General features: G+C 36.6%; 1 protein-coding gene across 3 annotated transcripts in view; it reads left to right on the top strand.

Annotated features, from left to right (window-relative positions):
- LOC136026190 (large ribosomal subunit protein uL16m-like) overlaps positions 1-26,111 on the top strand; it is a 287,794-nt gene that overhangs the window by 201,643 nt on the left and 60,040 nt on the right. For 2 of the 3 annotated variants that reach the window (XM_065702508.1, XM_065702509.1), the window contains exon 5: positions 7,300-7,410. In XM_065702508.1, coding sequence (XP_065558580.1) covers positions 7,300-7,410 — 111 coding nt within the window. Of the gene's footprint in view, positions 1-7,299; positions 7,411-12,343; positions 12,371-26,111 lie in introns of those variants that run through there. The other variant, XM_065702510.1, reaches the window with a different exon arrangement.

Below are 26,111 nucleotides of genomic sequence, written 5' to 3'. Positions count from 1 at the left end.
AATCCCGACTGGATCCAGTGTCATTAGGGGGGGGGGAATCTTGGAAAACGCTTAAAGCGGAGAGATCAGGATGAAACTTGGTGAAAAGAATAAACACAAGTCCAAGATAGGTGACTGACATAACCGGACCGGATATGCTCTCTTTGGTGGAGTTGGGGGGGGGGGAGTAATTCGGAAAAATTAGAAAAATGAGGTATTTGTAACTTACGAAAGGGTGATCAGATCTTAATGAAATTTGATATCTAGAAGGATCTTGTGCTTTAGAACTCTTATTTTAAATCCCGACCAGATCCGGTGACATTGACTGGAGTTGGAGGGGAAAACCGGAATTCTTGGAAAACGTGAAAATCGAGGTATCTTACGAATGGGTGATCGGATCTTAATGAGACATGATATATAGTATTTAAAATTAACATTAAAATACGGTTCTTTTAATGTAACTATTGGTGTCAAAATTCTGTTTTATAGAGTCTCGGTTACTATTGAGCCGGGTCGCTCCTTACTACAGTTCGTTACCACGAACTGTTTGATTTCTAAAGTGTTCATTGTGGTAACCACGATATTTTACTAAGTGAACTAACACTGGTGCGGGAGATAAAGTGCTGAATTTTACTCAATCTTAAGGCATTCTAATACGCAAAATTTTACAAAGATATTGGCTTTCGATGAATCGGCTACTAGTTAACTTTTAGTGGTCATTCCTGGTTATTTAAGGACGAATATAAGTATACAGTTTCTAATTCATTTGACTATGCAAGTTTGTTTGTTTAGAGTACGCAAGTTTTTTTTTTGGGAAAGGCCATATAAAGATCAAAGGCCTCTTCATTATCATTTTATTATAGTTCCGATAAATTTCCCTATTAGAAAAAGAAAAGAAGGGGTGATAGGTAAAACGAAACAGAATAAAGCTAATTTAAAACTATAGAAAAGAATGCAGAAAAACCAAATCTATCTACATGTCATCCAATGTTCTCTTATATTCAATTACAACAGATTCATTAACGAAGTATGTTTTCTTAGATAAAACCCCACAATCGTAATTGAAGTTTATCTTCATTAAATTCATCACAGAACATTCTGTTCTTACTATCTTTTTATCACAAGGTTCTATTCACATGGATTTTCCCTGTTTACTAATTCAATAATTTGTTTGATTAAAGGATTTCACAATGATAGAAAAGGTCATTTTGATTAACCAGACAAAAGGCTATAGATACCAAAGAAGAAAATTTGGTAGAAATCGATTTCCATATTTTGTGATTCGAGTAAATTAAGGATTATACTACCTTGAACATCTATGATTTTACGGCTAGTTTCTAATTTGAAGAAATTCATGTCTCAGAGCTCTTATTTCAAATCCCGACCAGATCTTTTGACATTGTGGGGATTTGGAGGGGGAAATCTTGGAAAAACACTTGGATTGTAGGAATCGGGATGAAGCTTGGTGGATAGAATAAACATATGTCCTTGATACGTGATTGACAGAATCGTACTGGATTCGCTCTCTTTGGGGGGGTTGGGGGGAGGGGTTCAGTGATTTGGCGAGTTCGGTGCTTCTGGACGTGATAGGGCGATGAAAATTGGTTGGCGTGTCAGGGAGCTGCACAATTTGACTTGATAAAGTCGTTTTCCCAGATTCGACCATCTGGGGGGCGAAAGGGAGAGGGAAAATTAGAAAAAAATAGGTATTTATAACTTACAAGTGATTGATCGGATCTTAATGAATTTTGATATTTAGAAGGACTTTGTGACTCAGAGCTCTTATTTTAAATCTTGACCGGCATTAAGCCTCTTATTTTCCTTTTTAAATCAATCTATTGATTCATAGAATTTTGTTAGAGCTCATACCATATGATCTCTTGGCTCTTAGCTCTTCTCGCCTCGTCACAAGTGCCATATGAGCTCATAGCTCTTGTTTTTATGGCACTTGGTCTTAACCAAGTGACACATAGCAATCGCAAATTCTGTCGGTCCTGGTTTTGCTACTTTAGGCACTTCCAGGTAAGCTAGGACGATGGAATTTGGCAGGCATATCAGGAACTGGACCAGATTAAATTAGAAATAGTCGTTTTCCCGATTTGATCATCTGGGGCCCGTTAATTCAGAAAAAATAGAAAATTGAAGTATTTTTAACTTACGAACGGTTGATCAAATCTTAATGAAATTTGATGTTTGGAAGGATATCATGTCTCAGAGCTGTTATTTTAAATCCCGTCTAGATTTGGTGACATTGGGGGAGTTTGGAGGGGGAAACCTAAAATCTTGGAAAACACTTAAAAATAAGCAGAAGTCCTAGATACATGATTGACATAACCAGAACGGATTCGCTCTCTTTGGGGTAGTTGGGAGGGGGGAGTGATTCTGAAAAATTAGAAAAAATGAGGTATTTTTGACTTACGAACGGGTGATCAGATCTCAATGAAATTTGATATATAGAAGGATATTGTGTCTCAAAGCTCTTATTTTAAATCCCGAACGGATCTGGTTACATTGGGGGGAGTTTGGGGTTACCTAAAATCATGGAAAACGCATAGATTGGAGGGATTGGGCTGAAACTTGGTGGTAAAAATAAGCACAAGTCCTAGATACATGATTGACATAACCAGAGCGGATCCGCTCTCTTTGGGGTAGTTTTTTTTTTTGGGGGGGGGGGGGGTGGTTGATTCTGAAAATTAGAAAAAATGAGGTATTTTTAACTTACGAACGGGTGATTGGATCTCAATGAAATTTGATATTTAGAAGGATATCGGGTCTCGAAGCTCTTATATTAAATCCCGACTGGATCTGGTGACATTGCCTATATTTGGGCCCGGGAAATCCTATAAAAATTGGACAGAGGCTATAATTTGAAACGGACCGACCTGTCCGAACCATGTTTATTCTACTGTCTTTGTGATTCAAGGGTCATTATTAAAGATCTGGGATAAAATTCAAGCTTTAGTGTAAAAAGCGAGGTATTGACGAGGGTGCAAACCCCCTCATATCTTCTTCTATATATATATATATATATATATATATATATATATATATATATATATATATATATATATATATATATATATGTATATACATATATATATATATATATATATATATAAATAAATAAATAAATAAGTTGTTTGTTTGTTGACTGACGTAATGCATGTTTGTCGACTCACGTCATGTTTGTCGACTGACGGAATTACAGACCGGGACACAAATGACGACCGGGACACAGGGAATATAAATGACAAACGGGACACTCAAAGAGAAATTACAGACTGGGACACCGGGACACAAATAACGACCGGGACACAGGGAATATAAATGACGACCGGGACACAGGGACACAACTACAACGGGGACGCCGGGGGGCAAAGGGAGATATATAAATGACGACCGGGACACAGGGAATGTTCGATTAGCAATCACCATCAACAAAGCTCAAGGGTATCATTAGAATAAGGAGGTATAGATCTGAATACGGATCGTTTTGCCATGGACAACCGGGACACAAATGACGACCGGGACACAGGGAATATAAATGACAACCGGGACACTCAAAGAGAAATTACAGACCGGGACACAAATGACGACCGGGATACCGGTACACAGACAATATAAATGACGACCGGGACACTCAAAGAGAACTGGGACACCGGGACACAAATGACGACTGGGACACAGGGAAGCACCTACAACGGGGACGCCGGAGGGCACAGGTGGTATATTTAAACGACGACGGGGACACAGGGAATGTTCGATTTGCAATCACCATCAATAAAGCTCAAGGGCAATCATTAGAATAATGAGGTATTGATCTGAATACGGATTGTTTTTCCCGTGGACAATTATATGTTGCATGTTCAAGAGTTGGTAAACCTGACAATCTATTTATATGCTCATATAATGGTACAGCGAAGAATGTTCTATATTCGCAAGATTTACGTAGTTAATGTATATATATATATAATATATATATATATATATATATATATATATATATATATATATATATATATATATATATATATCTGTGTTCACAGGTGGGACACAGGGACACAACTACAATGGCGCGTAACTAATATGGCGCGTAACGACATACGTGCACGGGGGGCCAGGGGGCGCGCGAAACGCCCCCACCAACTTGGTGTTGGCGTGGCGCGAAGCGCCACCCCAACAGCTAGTACGTAATAAAAATACAAAAAATATAGAATTTCATTACGTAAGTTAATTGGTAAGGTACGTATATTTATTACATACAAAAATGTTCATAGAAAGAAAATCTAGTTGCATTTTTATGTAATCGAAAATCGGAGGGCAGCTAGACCTCTCTCCTTTTATCAAAATCATCCGATCAAAAGTATGAAAAGGCCATTTAGCAAAAAAACTAATATGCAAATTTCGGTTTAATTATTCATGTGCGACGAGCCAAAATCAAAACATGTTTTAATTCAAAAACGTTCAGAAACTAAATTTACAAAAAAATCCTTTTTTTAACTGCAAGTAAGGAGCGACATTAAAACTTAAAACAAACAGAAATTAATCCGTATATGAAAGAGGTTGTCCCCTCTACAACGCCTCGCTCTTTACGCTAAAGTGTTTTTACTGTTTTAAAAAGTAAAGTTGTTACAGAGTCAAACTTTAGTGTAAAGAGCGAAATGCTGTTGGAGGGGACAACCTCTTTTATATACGGAGTAATTTCTACATTTAAGTTTTAACTTCGCTTTTTACTCGCAGTTAAAAAAACTTGTTTTTTGTTTAATATCCTTAAAGATTGAGGGAGCTTCAAGCTTACTATCAACAGCGTCATTAACCGGAGTGGTAAGGAAAAAGAGTGCTCATTCAAACTCTATTTGCGAAATCGGAACTAGTTCTCATGAAAAATGTTCACTTAAAAAAAAAAAAACAAAAAAAAAACAAGTAGGTTGACAAAAAAAAGTAGCATAGGACAACATTTCTATTTTTTTGGAAAAAGATTGGCAGTAAAGGACTGATTCTTCAAGTGTTTTTTTTTTTTTTTTCAGAACTATCGGAAATTTGAAAAGTTCTGACGACTTTTGTCGTCATGTAATAGTTTAGAAAAGTACTTTCTTGGGAATACTGATAAATCATTCCCAAGAACTCATTACCAATAAAATAAAAAATGTTTCAACTTCCATTGAAATCAAATCCAGAAGAACTCTTTTTGAAAGGATTTCTTGTAGTTCTTTCTTTAAAGTTAATTTATAGTAAAATGAGAAATCCACTTCTCTGGGTAAATAATGTCTGAAATCACCAGCGACGGTCCAACTGATATTTGAGTAATCCCCTACGCCCGAAAGTAATCATCAATTTGCAGGACATCAACAGCTTCTGTTAAACCCTCTTTTCACTTTGTATCTTTTCGCGGACTATTAGCCATATTTTTAATTAATTGTTGATGACAATTTTGGAATGCATTCTACAATATGTCTTCCTTGCCTTTCTAAGCATTTTATCTAAAGCTAAATTGGAGCTTATAAATGTTCAAAAAGAACATACTTTTACGTTTTCAAGGTTCGGTATGTATTATGAATAAAATATCTGAAGCCCAAATGGCCTTCCACGACAAAACCAAAGGGGGACATCTTGAGGAACAACGAATCTACGGCCAGTAGGAAGAAAAACAAGAATGATCACACGAATTTTCCGCCTGTTAGAAAAAAGAAGAATTATAAAATTGGAAAAAGAATAAAAAGAAAAGATCAAACCAAAATATGCAATACATATCCAATTATATATGACTATATTCCTAAACCAATATATATCCTACTTTTGTAGTTTTTTCATGGAATAACAATTGAAAAATTGGTATGATATTCTTTTATTCTATTTATCAAATTTATTTTTCTTCCTTTTTTAAGCAACAATTTTTTTTTGCTTCTCGCTCAACGTTAAAAAAAACTTCTTCTAGATAATACATACCCCTACTTGTTTATTATTCTGAGTTTTTAATGTCATTGTACTTTTACATTCCCTATAGATGTTAGAATCGTTTGACCATAGATTGAATAAAGTAAGCCCTTGAAAAAATTTAAGCTAATCCATGTCGAAAATTCTTTGGTAAAGTCTCGCTTTCTATACGGCAAAACCATACCATGCCTTTAGAGAATATGCCCTCGTCTTTCTCATCTCACGTTGGAAAGTTCTCCTCTTTTTTTCTTTTTTTTTATTTGAGTGCGTCTTTTCTAAGGGCTACCCGCTCTGATATCCTTGAAACGCTGCCTGGGGTTCAGTCCGCTACAAAACAGAAAATATACCACAGTAGCGTTTTTAGTAGCATCACTTACTCGAGTAGAGTTATTAGTAGCATCACTTACCTCTGTAGCGTTATTAGTAATAACACGAAGAAGAAGAGCGAAGGCAGTTTTTTTTTTTGTAGTTGGGAAAACTTTGGAAGAATAACATATTAAAATATAAGATGATATGCTCGATATTAGATGATAAAATATAAGATGATATGGTCGATATAAGATGATAAGTAGGATGATAAGCTGGTCTTAGAGAGCAGATTTGAGCGTTCATTTAAATTATTAAACCAGTAAAATACCTAATTTTTCATAGTAACTTTGAAGATTTCAATGGAATTAAATTATGGCTAAATAAAGCTATAAACATTCGACTTGATTTGAAAATTGGCGTTTCTTCATGCTGTGATTTACCATTGCGAATGAGGCTTCAAAGACGTAATTTTTAAAGTTTTCACCAAACCTGTTCAATCCATTGACCTCGAGCTCCAAAGAAACCAGAAAAAGAGTATTTGTATCCCCTGAATTCATCTTAAATGTATTGATTACTGAAAACCATGATTTTCTAAGAATAATCTTTTGTTTGTTTCAAAATTATAAAGTTTTATGGCAGCATTAAACTACCGTCTATATTTCCTCGATGAACCTTAAATATAAATAAACTTATAATTTATATTTAATGTTTTATTTTGAATTAGGTGTGCTAAGGAAGGAGTTGAGTGTTGAGTGGTAAGTTAGTGGTAGCAGTGTATGTGATGCTGTAGTTGAGTTTTGTGTTTAAACCCCTTCTGAGGTTAATGTTAAATGTTTTTTTTTGTCGATTTGTTTAGCTATCCCTCCTCCCTATCATGCTGTGGCATTTATAGGGGATGTGTTAATCTTACGTTTTTTACTAATAATTATACTAAATATTTGTTAATATTAATTAGTCAATTTAATAAATAATTAAATTAAAGTAGACAATTTAAATAATCGAATTTTGTGTTTCAGTGACCTAGGTAGTTTAAATATTGTTGAAATTTGCTACTTTTTAAATTGATAATTCTGACAGGGTCAAGGAAAGCGAATGGGCGGAGGAAAAGGATCTATTTCCGAATACTGTCATCCAATCAGAAGTGGAAGAATTATCATTGAAGTTGCAGGACGTTGCGAATTTGAAGAGGTGAGTTTTAATTATTATTATATTCGTTTTACTACTATTATAGGTCTTACTAATGATTTTATTGTTAGTGTAAACTGATTCAAGGTATTGATACTTGCAACTTCAATATAAACTAACTACCATAATAATAATGAATTTTGATTAAATAATTCATAGTAAGATGTGCCTTTCCTTCTTCCCTGGAAGTCAATGACTTAAATTAGTTGGATGTAAAAATGAACTAAGTTTTGATTGATTTGAAGGTCCTTATGATTGTCCTTGAGTCCGTTCTGAGATTCCTTGATTTACTGGAGATCCTTACGGGATGTGTTTATTTGACGACGTACTCACTCACCACATGCTGTATAGTATGTATTTATATGTTTCCAAAAAGAGGCCATCGGGCCAACAACAAACAAAACAGAGAAAATCAGAACATAAACATATCAAAACCAGTAGAAAAACACAAATAAATTAAAAAGAAAAAACTTATATATGAATCTTCAAGAAATTATTTATAAAGATATACATCTTTTTATATACTTAGCCAGATTCCTTCGTGTTATTTTAATTCGTGATCCTTCAATTCCTTCCACCCACCTTCTATGTGTCAACACTAAGGAAAAACACACATCTCTCAGATCTGCCAATGCCTTTCAATTCCCCAAACATGAATAATATCTTCATCATCTTCACCACACAGCGGGCAAGGGACTGGGTTAGCACTATAGCCCCTAAATTTTCTCTCTCTTTCCCCGATATTAATCGGCCCTCCCCTCAAGCTCGACATCCATTTTATTTCTTCCCCTTTCAACCCCAACTTAAAATAAACTTCTCCCCCCCCGCGTGTCCTTCATCTTACTATACAGACTCAAGAGATCCTGAGGTCTCCCTCCGAGCCTGCCATTGCTGTATTCCTTGCTCTTGTAACCTTTCTTTTACCTTATCAACTACTGTATCCAAATTCGATCCCTTACCTTCATTCCAAAAATACGAATATGCTACTTCTTCTAAAATTTCCTTACTTTCCTGCGACCACCCTATCTCTATCTTATCCTCGAACAAACCAAAATACGCTTCTTTCGCTAGTCTAGTTTTACTTTTCAGAATTTTTATCCAGAACTCCGCCATACTTGTTAACAACCTATAGTTTCTTTCCCAAATCCCCCTCCTGTACAATATTGTAAGTAGATATTTGGACCTAAAAAAGTCTTTAAATAATTCCTTAGCATTCCATCCAACTTTTCACTTTCTCTAAAACCCCACTGCTCACGTCCGTAATGCATAAATGGAAGGAGGTTAGTCCTAAATAAATATTTATGCATTGCTAAATTCCTAATCTTTCCAACCTCACTTTTTAAAATTAAATTCATGCACATATATCCTTTTTGTACTCTATGCTTAACCTCCTGTGCATACTTACCATTCCAAAAAAACTTAACCCCTAAATACACGAATTTTCCTAAAACCCTTACCTAAAATTACAATTACCGATTTCTTCTTATTTAATTCTAATCCTTTCTTATCCAAATATTCCTCCATAATGTTTAATATGTTTCCATGTCTTTTGCCGATTGTGCTATTAGAGCGATATCAGAAGCAAACAAAAGAATGTGTATTTTTTAAACACTTATCAGTACTTCCGGAGCGCTTTTCTCCTTGAAGAAATCAACTATATCCTTAATGTACACGTTGAACAAAATTGGTGACAGTTGATATCCTTTGTTTAAACCTCTTCGCGTCAAAATTCTCCCGGATATCTTACCTAGTAATTCTAGGCCTGCCGAATTATATATTCCTACGATTAATCTAGCAAAACTTACAGGCAGTCCTATATCCAAAAGTTATTTAACTAGCATAGCTCTCATCACATTATCAAAACCCCATCTTACGTCCAGGAACGCTACGTAAATCATACCCCCTCTTTTCATGGTTCCTTTTTTAACTATACTATGCAAAATAAAAACCTGCTCTATTGCACCCCCTCCTTTCTTAAGCCTTCCCTGCTCCTCTATTAATTTCCCAGAAATATGTTACTAACTATGGGATAAATCTGGATCAGTCGGTAATTCGAGAATTCTTCGCTGTTTCCATTTTTGTATAATGGTACAGCTATAAATGTTGTCCATTCTGTTGGCCAGCTACACAATAAAAATGTATGGCTGAAAACGACAGTTAAAACTAGTATGCATACTTCTTTTGCCTTTTTACCTACTCGTAGTTTAATTTTTTCTTGACCTATAGCTTTTTCTTCCCATATCTCCTGTTCCGAAATTGGTGCTATCGATTTCGTATCTCCTTTTTCAGGGGTCCAAAAGGAATAATTTCTGGTAAAATGTTTCGGAGAAATTTTTCCATTCGGTTTCCGTTTACCGATTGTGTCTTGAGGTACTGTTCCCATTGTTCAGGCTCCAAAGAACATGTGCTATGTGCCTTTCCCTTCAGCGACCTATATACAGCTTTCCAGAATTGATGTGTATCTTTTTCTCTGAATCGTTTTATAAGTTATTTTTCTTTTTCGGCTGCTTCGTATTTTTTTCTCTTATCATCTTCTTATACCGCTGTACAATGAGTCGAAGATCCTCACACTCGTAATCAAAAAATGTTTTCATCGATTTCTTCTCTTTCCGTAGTTCGCATGTTTGCCTCAGCGATTCTTCTAAATCGTGTGCCGCTTCACTTACTTTGGCTAGTACAACTGACTGAATAATCTTCACCATCTCTTTCTATAAATTTTCGTTTCCTAGGTTAACATTAAATAAATCTTCATCATAAATATCTACTATTCTCTCTATTTTTATCTTTTTTCTTAATCTAGTATGCATTTTTCCGAAACCTTTTTTATAACCTTGTTTTTCCGTCGGCAATCTTCCACTCTGATTTCTAACAGCAATGGAAAATGGTCGGAGCCAACTATTTCCAGAACCTCAAAATCCGCACAACTTGACAAAAAACAACTATATATTAAAATATAATATATTAAACTTGGGTTCATACCTGACAAACATGTAAACTTTCATATCCCCTTATCCTTTCCTACCCTCACATTAACCATAAGCAAACCATACTCCCCACAAAAATTCAAAAGCTTACTTCCCCAAGTGTTCTTTTTCCTTCCCTTGTCCTTAGTATGCCTTCCCCTTAATTTCTCAAAACCCTCTTCTTTATTTATTGGAGGATCTGCAAAATAAAAACCATCACAAGTGTCTCATGTGATCTAAACAATCGGCCGTATGTGTTATAATCCCCCATCAATATAAAAGCCATGCACAGGTACTTGAAACTTGGAGCAGCTACTTCCTCGGACAGAAGTTTCTAAGTATCTTCGTTTAAATATGAGCTAGACAGACGTGGTAGACATACGGAACTTAACATAATATGCGATACTGAGCACTTTATACGTAGCATAATTCTCACAACATTCTCAAATTTACTAGGTAGCCTTTTAACTGAAGCAAACCTTCCTTTTGCGAACACGGATAGGCCCCCGTAAGTTCTACTATTTCTATGTTTTTCCTGCTTGCCTTAAACTCTTCATATCCCTCAATATTCACACTTTTCCGCGTTTCTACAATACCCAAAACGTCAAAGTAGTTCGGTTGTTTAATTCTTTCCAGCTTTTCACTTGTGAGACCTTAAATATTCCAATGACCAAACAAAAGATGTTCAAATTGTTTCCCATGGCCCGCGAGTTCCTATTTTTCACGGCCTTTTCTATCATTCTCAATTCTTGCTCTCTTCCTCGGCTCTTGTTCTACACCAGATTTGAGGCTTAGATCTCATTTATTCAAGTTCTGATTGTCGTTACCGCCCTTGCTCCCAAGAGCTTATCTAAATTCTGACACAACAATCTCTATTGACGAGGATCCTATTCTTGCGTCTCCTCATTGACACCGGAAACTGCTTGTTCTTTTCCTGCAAGTTTGGCACCTCGTTCTCTCCGCTGGATTGTTTGTGGCTCTAACTTGAGTACGTCGATTATATGCCCGTACAGTGTCAATTTCTCTATCGTACTGGTAAGTGGATTCATTAACAAGTAACTTCATTCACTTCCACTTAGATTTCAGGGTCTTGGTGCGTACTTCTTGATGTATCGATTTAATTTGTTTCTAATCTCTCGTTCGTCGGGTGAATAATCTGGAATTACAAACAGTCGTTCCTGTCCAAAAACTCTCCCGTTACGCAAAATAACGTCTCTTTGATACGCATCCGAAAACCGAATAAGTATAGGATGTGGTCCCGATTTGATGGCAATCTGAAAACATCCTGTAAGTCTTGAGGCCAGATACTACTTTGGAGAACCATTCTTTAAAGACAATGCGCTAGCTCTTTTTTGAAAGAAATATTGGCTTTGCTGTCCTGCAGCCCTTAAATTACTAAATTCTTCTTTCGAGCTTCCTTCCCGAGAATTCATATATGAGAGTCCCCGATGTATACTTAGTGTCTCTGTGTTTTGGACTCTAGTTTTTACTGCAGATATCTCCGATTTTATTACAGTCATTTCAACTATTAATTCGTTTGACAAATGTTGTATTGCCCCACTTGCTGAATTCTGAGCCTCTTGCAGGCTATTCAGCTTCAAATATTGCTTGTAACTTTTTCGGATAATATCTTAATCGATGCTAAAAGAAATTCCGTCATCTCGGACCCTAATAAATAACCAAAGATATAAACTTACTTGCAAGGGGGATGTATTTGTTACAATCCCCCCCACCTGTTTCCAACAACCCATGTTATTTTCGCACATTTACTGTTTCTCAGGTTAGACAAATATCCAAATGTCAATAAATCTCACTTTTTTGCGCCCTTCTTTCGACGGAAAATGCTCAAGTTTTTGTCGCCCGCAGCGAGCTTATCACTTCCACTAACATTTTGAAGTTCACTATGTCACTTATTGTGAAACTTCTATAATTGCTGAATTAATTAAAGTTAATTGGCAGTGAATCAATTCCAGAGCGAGTTTTGAAATTCAATAAGCCCAAAAACAGGTGCTTTCACTTCGAAGACTGAAGGAAGACTCACTCACTATAATTCACTCACCATACTTACTGCATGCTGTAAGTTGACTCACTCACAATGAACCACCAACTCTACTCCATAATAGCTGAAGCTCTATTATATATACCTGTACACAATTTTTTCAAGCTTCAACCGAATCATCTACTTATATGAAGCGTTCAGGTAAGTGTTTCTGTTTATTTTGTAGGACTATCCGCATCCTTAGAAACTAGTGCGCCACCGTACGGTATTACTGCCTCTGAAACAGGAGGCTCAATATGCTTTTTATTTTTCAGTGATTCTAAATAAGTTGAACATCTCTGAATTTTCGCACAATAACTTGTTTAGCCTTCTTTTGGTTAGAATTGTTGTTTTGCACCACGCATGACTGAAAACGCCGCTTTGCAGATGGACAGTCTTTGCAGCCACCGTAAAATATTGCTGCCCCTCTGGCATCCCTCGTCAGTTTCAAGACATTTTTAGATCATTTTTGTTCGATAATGTAATATCCAATTCCGCCTTCTCCGCTTCTGTTCCCAGTTACAACGGTTCCATCTGTGATTCGGCTGGCTTCAACCCCAATTCAACCGATTCCCGTTCCGACTATGCCCCCTCCGAATTCAACTCCAAATGTGGCTGTGGTTGCATTAGTTTTGGACTTCCCACTTCTTCCCTTCAATTCGACAATTCCGATCCCAGCAATTCCGCTCCAAGTTCCATCGATTCCAAGATTTTGTACTTGGCTGCATCCTTGGTTAATGTGTGGTTGGAAAATGACACCCCTCTAGTGCAGAATACCACGCCTAAGGGTTTTTCAAACTTTCTTGCTCAAAATAAATTAATAAACTAGAACCTGGCCATTGTTTTTATTTGAAGTTGTTGCTTGTTGATTTTTGTTCGAGAAATTTGTTACATCTTGATTTTTCTCTTTCTGAAACTTGTACACTGATTTTTCTCCTCCTGAAACTGATTTTCTTTCATGGAACCTGTTGAGTGCTGGGTTTTTTTTGTGAAACCTGTTGCATTTTCATCTTTCCCATTGTGAAACTTGTATATTGTTTTTTGTCTTAAAACTGATTTTACTCATGGAGCATGTTGCGTGATGATTATTTTTTATGGGAGCTGTTTCGTGCTTATTTTTGCTCGTGAAATATGTTGCGTGTTCATTTTTATGGCACGTGGTATTAACCAAGTGACATAGCGATTGAAATTCTGCCGGTCTGTCGGTCATTCCGTCTGTCTGTCTGTCTGGGTTTCGCTAGTTTAGACACTTCGTGAAAAGCTAGGACGATGAAATTTGGCAGTCGGAAAAAGAGAAGAAATTAGGTGTTTTCCACTTACGAACGGGTGATCTGATCTTAACGAAATTTGATATTTAGGAGGATATCTTGTCTTAGAGCTCTTATTTCAAATCCCGACCAGATCCGGTGACATTGGGGGGAGGTGGTGGGGGGAGTCCGAGATGACATAATAGCTCTCTTTGGGGGAGTTGGTGAGGAGGGCTAATTCTGAAAAATTAGAAAAAATGAATTATTTTTAAATTACGAAGGAGTCATCAGATCTTAAAGAAATTTCATATTTAGAAGGACTTCGTAACTCAGATCATTTGCTTTAAATCTCGTTCTGTTTCAGTGTCATTGGGGGGAGTTGGGAAGGGGGGAACCGGAAATCTTGGAAATGGTCTAGAGTGGAGAGATCAGGATTAAACTTGGTGAAAAGAAAAAACACAAGTCCAAGATACATGGCTGACATAACCGGACGAAATCTGCTATCTTTGCCACTAATCTGACGAAAATCTGCCACTCTAAGCGACGAAATCGCTTAGAGTGGAGAGATCGAGATGAAACTTGATGTGAAGAATAAACAGAAGTTCTAGATACTTGATTGGCATAATGGAAATGGACCGGCTTTCTTTGGGGAAGTTTAGGGGGGTTTTAGTTCGAAAAAGCTAGAAAAATTTAGGTATTTTCAACTTAAGAACGGGTAACCGAATCTTAATGAAATTTAATACCTAGAAAAAACTTATGTCTCAGAGCTCTTTTTTTAAATCCTGACCAGATCTGGGGACATTGGGGGGAGTTGGAGGGGAACCGGAAATCTTGGAAAACGCTTAGAGTGGAGAGATCGGGATGAAACTTGGTGGGTAGAATAAGTAAATGTGACCCGACTGGATCCGCTCTCAGTGAGGGAATTAGGATTGGGTCCAGTGCTTTGGCTAGTTATGTGCTTCTTGACGTGCTAGGACGATGAAAATTGGTAGGCATATCAGGGACCTGCACAAATTGACTTGATAAAGTCGTTTTCCCCGATTCGACTATATAAGGGGCTGGAGGAAGAGGAAAAATTAGAAAAAACGAGGCATTTATAACTTACGAGTGGGTGATCGGATCTTAATGAATTTTGATATTTAGAAGGACTTCGTGTCCCAGAGCTCTCGTTTTAAATCCATACCGGCATTAAGCCTTTGATTTTCCTTTTAAATTAATCTATTGATTCTTAAAATTTTGTTAGAGCTCATACCGTATGAACATTTGGCTCTTCCGGCCTCGTCACAAGTGCCATATGAGCTCATGACTGATGCAGTTATGAGCATCAGTCATAGCGCATATGACCTCATAGCATGCAACAAGTTTCATCAACAAAAAAATAGTTTCATGGGGAGAATCATTGTACAAGTTTTACGAAGTGAACAATGAACATGCAACATGTTTCACGAACCAAAATCAGCACGAAACAAGTTCCACGAACAAAAATCAGCTCCGAAAAGGTTCCATGAACAAAATCAGTTTCACGAGGAGAGAAAATCAATGTACAAGTTTCACAAAATAAAAAACAAACATGCAGCAAGTTTCACGAAGAAAAGCCCGTAACAGATTCTACGAACGAAAATCAGCATAGAAAAAGTTCCATAAATAAAATCAGTTACACGAAGAGAAAAAAAAAATCAATTTACAAGTTTCACGAACAAAAATAGGACGAACCAATTACCACGAAAAAACATCAGTATTCAACGAGTTTCATGAACAAAATCAGTTTCAAGGGGAGAAAAATCAACTTATAAGTTTCACGAAGAGAAAAATCAACTTGCAAAAGGTTTCACAAACAAAAATCAGCACGCAAAGAGTTCCACGAAAAAAAAATCAGCACGCAACAGTTACGCTGAACAAAATCAGTTTCACGAGGAAAAAAACAATATACAAGTTTTACAAACAGAAAAATCAACATGCAACAAATTTCATCAACAGAAATCAACACGCAAAAAGTTTCACGAACAAAAATCAGCAAGCAACAAGTTCCACGAACAAAAATCAGCACGCAACAAGCTTCCAACTAAAATCAGCACGCTTCAAGTTCTATAAACAAAATCAGTTTCAGAAGGAGAAAAATCAATGTAGAAGTTTCACAAAGAGAAAATTCAATATGGAATAACTTTCACGAACAAAAATAAGCACGCAATAAGTTCCAGGAACACAAATAAACACGCAAGAAGTTCTATGAACAAAATCAGTTTCGTGAGGAGAAAAACGAATGCTTTTTGAGAAACAAGTTTCTCAAAAAGAAAAAATCAACATGCAACAGGTTTCACGAACAAAAATCAGCACGCAATAAGTTCCATGAACAAAATGAACAAGCAACAGATTCCATAAACAAACAAAATTTCATGGGGAGAAAAATCAATGTACAAGCTTCACGAAGAGAATAATCAACATGCAACAAGTTTCACGAACAAAATAAGCATGCGACAAGCTCCACGAACAAAAATATCAGCATGCAACAGGTTCCATGAACTAAATCAGTTTTCAAGGAGAAAAATCAATAGACAAGTTTCACGAGGAGATAAATCAACATGCAACAAGTTTCACGAACAAAAATCAACATGCAACAAGTTTCACGATCAAAAAACAGCACGGAACAAGTTCCATGAATAAGATCAGTTTCGCGAGGATAATAATCATTGTACAAGTTTCACGAAGAAAAAAATCAAGACGCAATAACCTTCACGAACAAAAATCAGCACACAACAAGTTCAAATAAAAACTGGACATTTTTTAGTTTATAAAATTGTTTTTAGGGAGAAAAGTTGAAAAACCCTTAGGCGTAATAATGTGCGCTAGAGGGGTTTTATTTGACAGCCATAGATTACCATGTTTGCAACCGGCTACAAAATCTTAGGATCGATGGAACTTGGAGCGGAATTCACGAAGTCAGAATTGTGGAATCGGAGAATAGAACTGGAAAATCCCAAACTGACGCAAACGGAACCAGATTTGGAGCTGTAATTGGAGGGCGCATAGTGGGAACTGGAGTCGGTTGAATCGGGCTGAAGTCAGCAGAATTGAAGTTGGAACCGTTCTAACCGGGGTCAGAAGCGGGGGAAACGGAATTGGATGTCACTTCATTAAAAAAATCTACAAATGTCTTGGGAATGATGAAGGGTGCCAGAGGGGCAGTAATACTGTATGGTGGCGTATTTGTTTCTAAAGCTGCAAGTAGTCTTACAAAAGTAAATAGTTAACAGATTTATTTATTTCGGTCAAAAAGACTCTCCCACGACAAAGCAGTGTTTTCGAGCATTTTGTGGTGCAAAACAACGAGGGGCAGTAAAACTGTGTGTTGGCGCATTCGTTTCTAAAGCTGCAAGTAGTCCTACAAAAGTAAATAGTTAACACATTTATTTATTTTGGTCAAAAAGACTCTCCCACGACAAAGCAGTGTTTTCGAGCATTTTGTGATGCAAAACAATGATTCTAGCCAAAAGAATGCCAAAAACATATTGTGTGAAATTTCTGAGACTGTCAATTTATTTAGAATTACCGAAAAAACTATACGTGTATTGAGCCTCCTGTTTCAGAGGCAGTAATGCCTTACGGTTTCTCATTGGTTTCTAAAGGTGCAGGTGGTGGTCTTACAAAATAATGGTTAACATGGACATTAATTTAGCCAGAAAGACTGTCCCACGGCAAAGCGTTTTCAGCTATTTCGTGGTCCAAAACAATAATTCTTGCCAAAAGACTTCCCAAAAGCTATTTCGTGGAAATTCTGAGTTAGCCAATTGACTTCGAATTACCGAAAAAACTATACGTTTATTAAGCCTCCTCTTTTAGAGGCAGTAATGCTGTACGGTGGTGCATCGGTTTCTAAGGGTGCAGGTAGTCCTACAAACAACAGTACACATGGACACTCATTTTAGCTAAAAAGACTGTCCCACAGCAAAGCGGCAGTTCAAAGCAAAACAACAATTCTAGCCAAAAGAAGGCAAAAAAATTCTTCCAACTAGGTGTTGGGGTGGCGCGAAGCGCCATCCCAACAGCTAGTATAAAAATAAGTTGTCTGTGTGTGTGTGGGTCTGTCGGGTGACGTCATGTTTGTGTGTTGACTGACGTCATGAAGTTAGTTGTCGTCATTTTTGTTATGACGGAGACGTCATTAAAGGTATTTAAGACATGCGTTCACGGAGAAATCTATTAATGTTTAACTGTAAAATGACTGATGAACTTACAATGGCAACAGCCGAGGAAGATGCTCGAAGAGTTTATGCCAAAAAACTTGCTGCTAATAGAGAAAGTAAGAAAAGAAACCGTGCCGAGGAATCAAAAAGAAGGCGTGCCAAGGAACTACCAGAGCAACATGAAACCAGACTTGCTGCTAAAAGAGAAAGTGAAAAAAGAAGGCATGCCGAGGAACTACCAGAGCAACATGAAACCAGACTTGCTGCTAAAAGAGAAAGTGAAAAAAGAAGGCGTGCCGAGGAATCACAAGAACAGCAAACAATCAGGCTTGCTGCTGATAGAGAAAGAAAGAAAAGAAAGCGTGCCGAGGAATCAGAGCAACCTGAAAGTTATCGCCTGGCATTCAGGTACAGCCCAGTCGATGATTATAGCTTGAGTAGATGTGTTCAAATCGGGACTATGTCTAAAATTTGTCCCCATTGCAAGGCCTTGAAATTCAATGAGGAAACAATGGGAATGTGTTGCGCCTAAGGAAAAGTTAAATTTCCTCTATTGGCTGCACCACCAGAACCATTGAAGACTTTCCTTACTGGAACTACGTCAGAATCTAAGCGTTTTTTATCACAAATCAGAAAATATAACTCATGTTTCCAAATGACGTCGTTTGGAGCCCAAATCGAAAATCCAGATCAATTTATGTCTACTTTCAAAGTAAAAGGGCAAATTTATCATAGAGGTGGGTCCCTTACACCATTTTCAGGCGAGAATCATAAATTTTTACAATTGTACTTCATCAGTGATAGAAATTCTGAATTGAATGCACGTTGCGAAATTTCTCCTAACGTTGAAAGGACAGTCGTTTCCCAATTGCAACATCTTTTCCACGAAAATAATAATTTAGTGCGTCTGTTCAAAACAGCCATCGATTTGATGCCTACTGATACGCATAAAATTGTTATTTCCGCTGACAAAACGCCTCCTGGCCAACATGTGCGTAGATACAATGCTCCAACTATCGGCGAAGTGGCAATCGTTATGGTCGGTGATCAGTTTTTACCTCGACATATTATTCTTCATAAGCGAAACGCTCAGTTGTTAAGAATTCCTGAAACTCATCGATGCTACGATGCCCTACAATATCCTATCATTTTTTGGGATGGAGCCGACGGCTATCACTTTAATATTAAATTGATGATTCCAGCCACTAACAAAGAAATGAATAAGAAATGCAATGCAAGGCATTATTATTCTTATAGACTACTGATTCGGCAGGATGAAGAAAATTATATTTTAAAATGCCGCCAATTGTTTCACCAATACGTCGTTGATATGTATGCTAAAATTGAATCAGAATGTTTGCTATACATTCGCCTGAATCAGACCAAGCTCCGCTCTGAACAATACATTCATTTGCGAGATGCATTTGTAAATGACGGTAATACCACAAACGTTGGAAGATTGACAATTTTACCTCCGTCATATGCTGGCAGTCCCCGTCATATGCATGAATATGCTCAAGATGCTATTGCGTATATTCGTCTCTATGGTCGTCCAGATTTATTTATTACATTTACATGTAATCAATCTTGGGACGAGATACAGCAGCTTTTACTTCAAGGACAATCGGCGGTTCATATCGGCCCGTGTCTTCCGGCAAAAGTTGAAATAACTGATAAACTACATAGTAAAACTTGAAGTGTTTGGGCAGTGCGATGCTGGATGTACTCAGTGGAATGGTAAAAACGAGGTTTGCCACACGCACATATACTAATCTGGCTACATAAAAAATTACTTCGAACGAAATTGATGATGTGATTTCCGCTGAAATACCTGATGAAAATGTCGATAAGGGGTTACATGATATTATTTTAAAAAATATGATACATGGACCTTGCGCTGCACTGCTTATTTAAGAATTTTTCCAATAAGTGTTTGAAATAAACTTATTCCTCCGAAAAAATTCCTGAAATATATTCCCTGTCACCCAACCGCCACTGATATTCTGACGATCTTCCCCTCCCCTGGATAATTCTCTGTCGGCGCCATTGGAATGACAATGAAAAATTTGTTTGATTTTTTCTCCGCCACTTAAATCTAACATATGACAAATAATTGAGTTTCCAGTGGGGATATCATTTTTTTCTGAGTTACTTTTTTTCCAAATGTTATATGTTTTCCCCTGTTTTGCAAGCCATTGAGGCTTTTGGGAAGGGACTTGAGTTTTCCTTTTTGATTCTGTACTTAAATGAAGAATTTCTCAATTTCAAAACTTTGTATAATTAAAGCCGAGTATGCACATTAGTTTAGAAATCCTTAAAAACATACGACTTTCAAGATTCTGGAAAATAATAACAACCCTGAATCATTAAAAGGAGAGCAAAACTTAATTCAAGATTCAAATATTCACCAATTAACGGATGCAGCCTTAGACGAAGAACAGTGCTGGGAAACGTGTTGAAGCTTAACATTTAAATCTTTCGTTTGAAGCAACCATAGTGAAATTATAGAATAACAAAGCTTGAATTAATTTTGCTACAAATAGGACAGCACCACCTTCAACCTTAACAGTAAAATTGTAAAATCATATTGACGTATGATTTATATAGAGGAACTTCGCTTTTTTCATTAACAATGGAATCTTCGTCTTTCAGCAAAACCTTAGTGTTTTCAATGACAATGTCCTTCATAAGCTAGATTAGTGTTATATAATAGTTGTATTAAACCGTTAACGTAGCTATCCCGCGCTTGACGGTTGACAGGCTACGAAGGTGTGTTGTTTGGCCAGTCATTTTGGACTGAACGAAAAGCAGGTCGTCCCCAAATGAGAAGGGGAAGAAGCCGCAAGAAAGCGTTTAAAAAATTAACTGTTACTTTATGGAAAGGGGAAGTGAAGCTTTGAACAGACAGGGGTAGATGAGAAGTGCGTACAGTTATTAATTTTTATGTTAGTATTAGATCTTTTAGGGTCAAGTAGGCGGGTTTATAGACTTGCTATCAACTTTATCGACCTTAATAGATTTCGACAATTGATACTGATTTCGTTGCATAACAATTAGCTTTAACACAAATAAAATTCATGCCATGTCGAGTGTTTGAAAAGGAGGGTGGAACGATTCTTATTTAAAACCTTGATTAACCACGTAACATTATTTTCCGCAATACCTGCTGTAAATAATTTTTAAAATTATACAGCTTTTCGGTTAAATAGTGAATATGTGCACTTGTATAAATCGTATTAATCGTGAACTCCATGAAAGGAGGTAAAGGCTGAAAGTTTGAATTGATTGGGGTGGAGATTTAGCTTTCACGGCTGTGTCGGTCTTAGGTAGCTTGGTGCTGCAGTAAGTTGTTAGTAGTAGTAGTAGCTTATGATGATTTGACAATTCATAACATAAGAAGACTAATCTCCATAGCCACCAGAACCCATATAACACAAATGAAATACTATAAGCACTGATTTTCTAAAAAAAAATGTATTTAATTAGCTCCTTCCACAGCTAAATTAACATGGTTTATTGAGTTAAAGATTAAAGCAAGCCAAATCTAGCACTTAACGCTGAATCGAAATTTTCAAAGCATCGTAAATTAAACACACTTAATGAATCACAGGTAAAACTGAGCTTTGGTGGCTGGAGTGCCTCCTGGTAACAGCGTGATTTCGGTAAATGCATGGTAAACACTTTGGTATTAGCATATAGGGCACTTTTATACATTAACGTTTCTTAGTATATCCTATAGACGTATTACCCACTTTCATGGACCTTGGAAGATAATCATGTAGTGGCGCAGTTGGACCAATTGCTGCTTGATAATATGGGACCTGGAGTTCAATCTCACCACCTTTAAGGCCCAGAATTTTATTCTGATGATGAAATTATGCGAAAGCATCCATAGTAATCCAAACAATAAAAGAAGGAGAGCTTGGAAGGTATCATTTGACCCTTAGTAGCTGGAGGATGTGAATTCTTCCCCTAAAATCTCACAATTTCGGCAATTTAGTTTTCCACTTAGTCCTCTAATATTCCATAACACCTCTTATAAAGAAATTTCCTCCGCTTTATAAGAACTTGAAAGATATCAACTGAAGCTTAGTACCTGGACGGTGTGTCTTCTTTCAACAAAATGTCAAAATTCAGGCAATTTAGTTTCCCATAAGATTTCTATTTCATAGCACAATGCATATTCACCGCTTTCTTAGAACTTGGAAGATATTTTAGTAGGTATGATTAAGTAGATATTTGGAGAGTTTGTATTCTTTCCCTGAAATCTCATAATTCAGGCAATTCAGTTTTCCGACAGTTCTAATACCAAACTATCAATATAGATGCATCAATAAGATGCTAACAGCGATAGTAAGAGATAACGGAAAACCTGCCCTCCTTGTAACTATGACGAGTGGATATTAACAGGCAGAAATTATGGACAATCTCCAAGACCTCAATTTCCAGAGTTCAGGTAAGATTTCATTGCTCAGGTTTTCAAAACGAAACTTCAAGCTATAATGGAAAACATAGAAAAACAAAGTTTCGGGTACGGCGGTTGTGGGAACTCCATTTTTCAGATAAACCCAGGAATAACGAAGATATAGGCAACTTTAATTGCTCTGTATTCTGATTTAGGGCCACACAGACCCTCCAGTTAAATGTCGGAGAGGAGCAGAAACCGTAAGGAATGATGCAGAACTTATGATATTAGGTTTTTTTGGCGTGGTTTGGTCCATTTTTTGCTCTCTTTTTTGGTTTCTCAGCATACATTCAGAGACATTTTAATACCTTTTCTTCTTCTTCTTCTCCATTCAAAGTATTTTCCGCCTTGTCCACTAAAAAATCGTCTCAAAGACAGACTGAATTATCCGCTGTGTTCTGAACGGAATAGAAACCCTGGATATAGAAACCAGCTGGTTTCTTGTGAAGAAACCAGCCTAACACTGCATGCTATTGTAACTAAGACATGGCCCATAATCAATTTATTGTAATTAGATAAAAAAACAAGTTTTTTTAACTGAAAGTAAGGAGCAACATTAAAACTTAAAACGAACAGAAATTACTCCGCATATGAAAGAGTCTTTTCTCCCTCAACGCCCCGCTCTTTACGCTAAATTTTGACTCTTTCTCTTAACCCTACTTTTTAAAAAGTAAAAAACTTTAGACTTTTAAAAAAAAAACGTTTTTTTAAACTTTGGACCTTAGGGCGTTGAGGGGGAAAAGACTCTTTCATATGCGGAGTAATTTCTGTTCGTTTCGTTTTAGTTTCAGTTAAAAAAAAAAACTTGTTTTTTTATTTAATTTCTGAACGTTTTTCAATTAATGCATATTTTTTTTTGGCTAAATGGCTTTCTCATAGTTTTAATCGGAAGATATTGGGGAAAAAGGAGACGGGGAGGAGGCTTAGTTGCCCTCCAATTTTTTGATGAGTTAAAATGGTAACTAGAACTTATGATTTTTTTACGAACGTTTTCATTAGTAAAGAAAATACGTTACTTACGAATTAACTTACGTAACGAAAATTACGCGCCCCCTCCAAGCCCCCCCCCCCCACGCGTGCGTAAGTCGTTACGCGCCATATTAGTTACGTATATATATATATATATATATATATATATATATATATATATATATATATATATATATATATATATATATATATATGTTTTTAACTACGTAAAACTTGCGAATATACAACATTCTTCGCTATCCCATTGTCTGTCCATGTAAATAGATTGTCAGGTTTACCAACTCTTGATCTTGCAACATATTATTGTCCATGGGATAAACAGTCCGTATTCAGACCTATACCTCATTATTTTAATGATTTCCCTTGAGCTTTGTTGGTGGGGATTGCTAATCGAACATTCCCTGTGTCCCCGTCGTCATTTTTATATCCTCCTTGTGCCCCCGGCGTCCCTGCTGTAGTTGTGTCCTTGTGTCCCGGTCGTCATTTATATTCCATGTGTCCCGGTCGTCATTTGTGTCCCGGTGTAAAAAAAAAAGTTAAAGGATACGGCATTAGACTTTACAGTCCGTACCGGCGGTTCTGATCTCCGTTTCTTGGCTCTTCAGCCAGGAAGTGCAATGGGGGGTTTGGGGCCAGCCATCCTGTGCTTTCGCACACCCTTCCTGTTTACCATCCCCAGATTTCTCCAGGTACCCATTTAGAGCTGGGTCGACTCTGGCTGAGCTTACAGATTCACGCCACTGACCCCCGTCCCAAACTGAAGAATTGAGTACACTGGGTCCCCAGTCTGTAATTTTTCTTTGAGTGTCCCGGTCGTCATTTATATTCCCTGTGTCCAAGTTGTCATTTGTGTCCCGGTGTCCTGGTCTTTAATTTCTCTTTGAGTGTCCCGTTCGTCATTTTTATTCCCTGTGTCCATTTATGTTCCCTGTGTCCCAGTGTCCTGGTCGTCATTTGTGTCCCGGTCTGTAATTTCTCTTTGAATGTCCCGGTCGTTATTTATATTCCCTGTGTCCCGGTCGTTATTTGTTTCCCGATGTCCCGGTCTGTAGTGTCATCTTATAATGATGTCATATACAAAGCCTTATATACTTATATCTTGCAAATATACAACAGTCTTCGCTATCCCATTGTCTGTGCATATAAATAGACTGTCAAGTTTACCAACTCTTGAACATGCAACATATAATTGTCCATGGGAAAACAATCCGTATTCAGATCTATAACTTATTATTCTAATGATTGCCCTTGAGCTTTGTTGATGGTGATTGCTAATTGAACATTCCCTGTGTCCCGGTCATCTCTTATATATACCCCCTGTGCCCCCTGGTGTCCCCGTTGTAGTTGTGTTCCAATGTCCCGGTCGTCATTTATATTCCTTGTGTCCCGGTCGTTATTTGTGTCCCGGTGTCCTAGTCCGTAATTTCTCTTTGAGTTTCCCGGTCGTCACTTATATTCCCTTTGTCCCGGTGTCCCGATCGTCATTTGTGTTCCGGTGTCCCGGTCTGTATTTTCGTTAGTCGACAAACATGACGTCAGTTGACAAACAACTTCATGACGGCATAATGCTCAATCCTTATAATGACTCGACAAACATGACGTCAGTCGACAGTCGACAAACATGACGTCAGTACTCAAACAACTTATTTATATGTCTTCTATATATATAAAAATAAGTTGTCTGTCTTTGGATCTGTGGATCAGGTGACGTCATGTTTCTGTGTCGGCTGACGTCATGAAATTAGTTGTCGTCATTTTTGCTTTGACGATGCTTAGTATATTGTAAAACACATTAATTTGGTTAATAATATACCATTTAAAACACCAAAATGAACATGCTGGAGTAGTCACTCGATGAGAGAGGGTGTCAGAACGGAGAATGAAGGTCCCAGGTTCAAATCCTGGTTAGGCTAAAAAAGGTAAAAAACTAAAAAAATAAAAAAAACTGAAAAAACTAAAAAAAAAGGCAAAAACTACAAAAAAACTAAAAACTAATAAAAAAAATAAAAAAGCTAAAAAACTAAAAAAACTAAAAAACTAAAAAACTAAAAAAACTAAAGACTAAAAAAAAACTTAAAAAAAAGGACAAAACTGAAAAATAGAAGAGAAAAAGAAAACTAATAAAATTAAGAATAAAAATAAAAAAAATAAAAAAGATAAAAACTAAAAAAAAAAAGTAAAAAGAAAAAACTAAAAAAAACTGAAAAAGCTAAAAAAAAGGTAAAAACCAATAAAAAACTAAAAAGAAAAAAAGGAAGAAAACTAAAAAAAATTTCATCTAAAAAACTAAAAAAAAAACTAAAAAAGGTAAAAACTAAAAGAACTGAAAAAGAAAAAAAAAACTAAGGGGGGGGGGGGGGCGAAGCGCCCCCACCAACTAGGTGTTGGGGTGGCGCAGGTGACGTCATGTTTCTGTGTCGGCTGACGTCATGAAATTAGTTGTCGTCATTTTTGCTTTGACGATGCTTAGTATATTGTAAAACACATTAATTTGGTTAATAATATACCATTTAAAACACCAAAATAAACATGCTGGAGTAGTCACTCGATGAGAGAGGGTGTCAGAACGGAGAATGAAGGTCCCAGGTTCAAATCCTGGTTAGGCTAAAAAAGGTAAAAAAAAAAAAACTAAAAAAAAGGCAATAACTACAAAAAAAACTAAAAACTAAAAAAAAATAAAAGAGCTAAAAAACTAAAAAAATTACAAAAACTAAAAAACTAAAAAAACTAAAAACTAAAAAAAAAACTTAAAAAAAAGGAAAAAACTGAAAAATAGAAGAGAAAAAGGAAACTAATAAAATTAAGAATAAAAATAAAAAA

Source organism: Artemia franciscana, chromosome 4, assembly GCF_032884065.1.
Source record: "Artemia franciscana chromosome 4, ASM3288406v1, whole genome shotgun sequence".
Lineage (NCBI taxonomy): Eukaryota > Metazoa > Arthropoda > Branchiopoda > Anostraca > Artemiidae > Artemia > Artemia franciscana.
The sequence above is the reverse complement of the archived record's forward strand: the minus strand, read 5'-3'. Positions and strand labels throughout refer to the sequence as shown.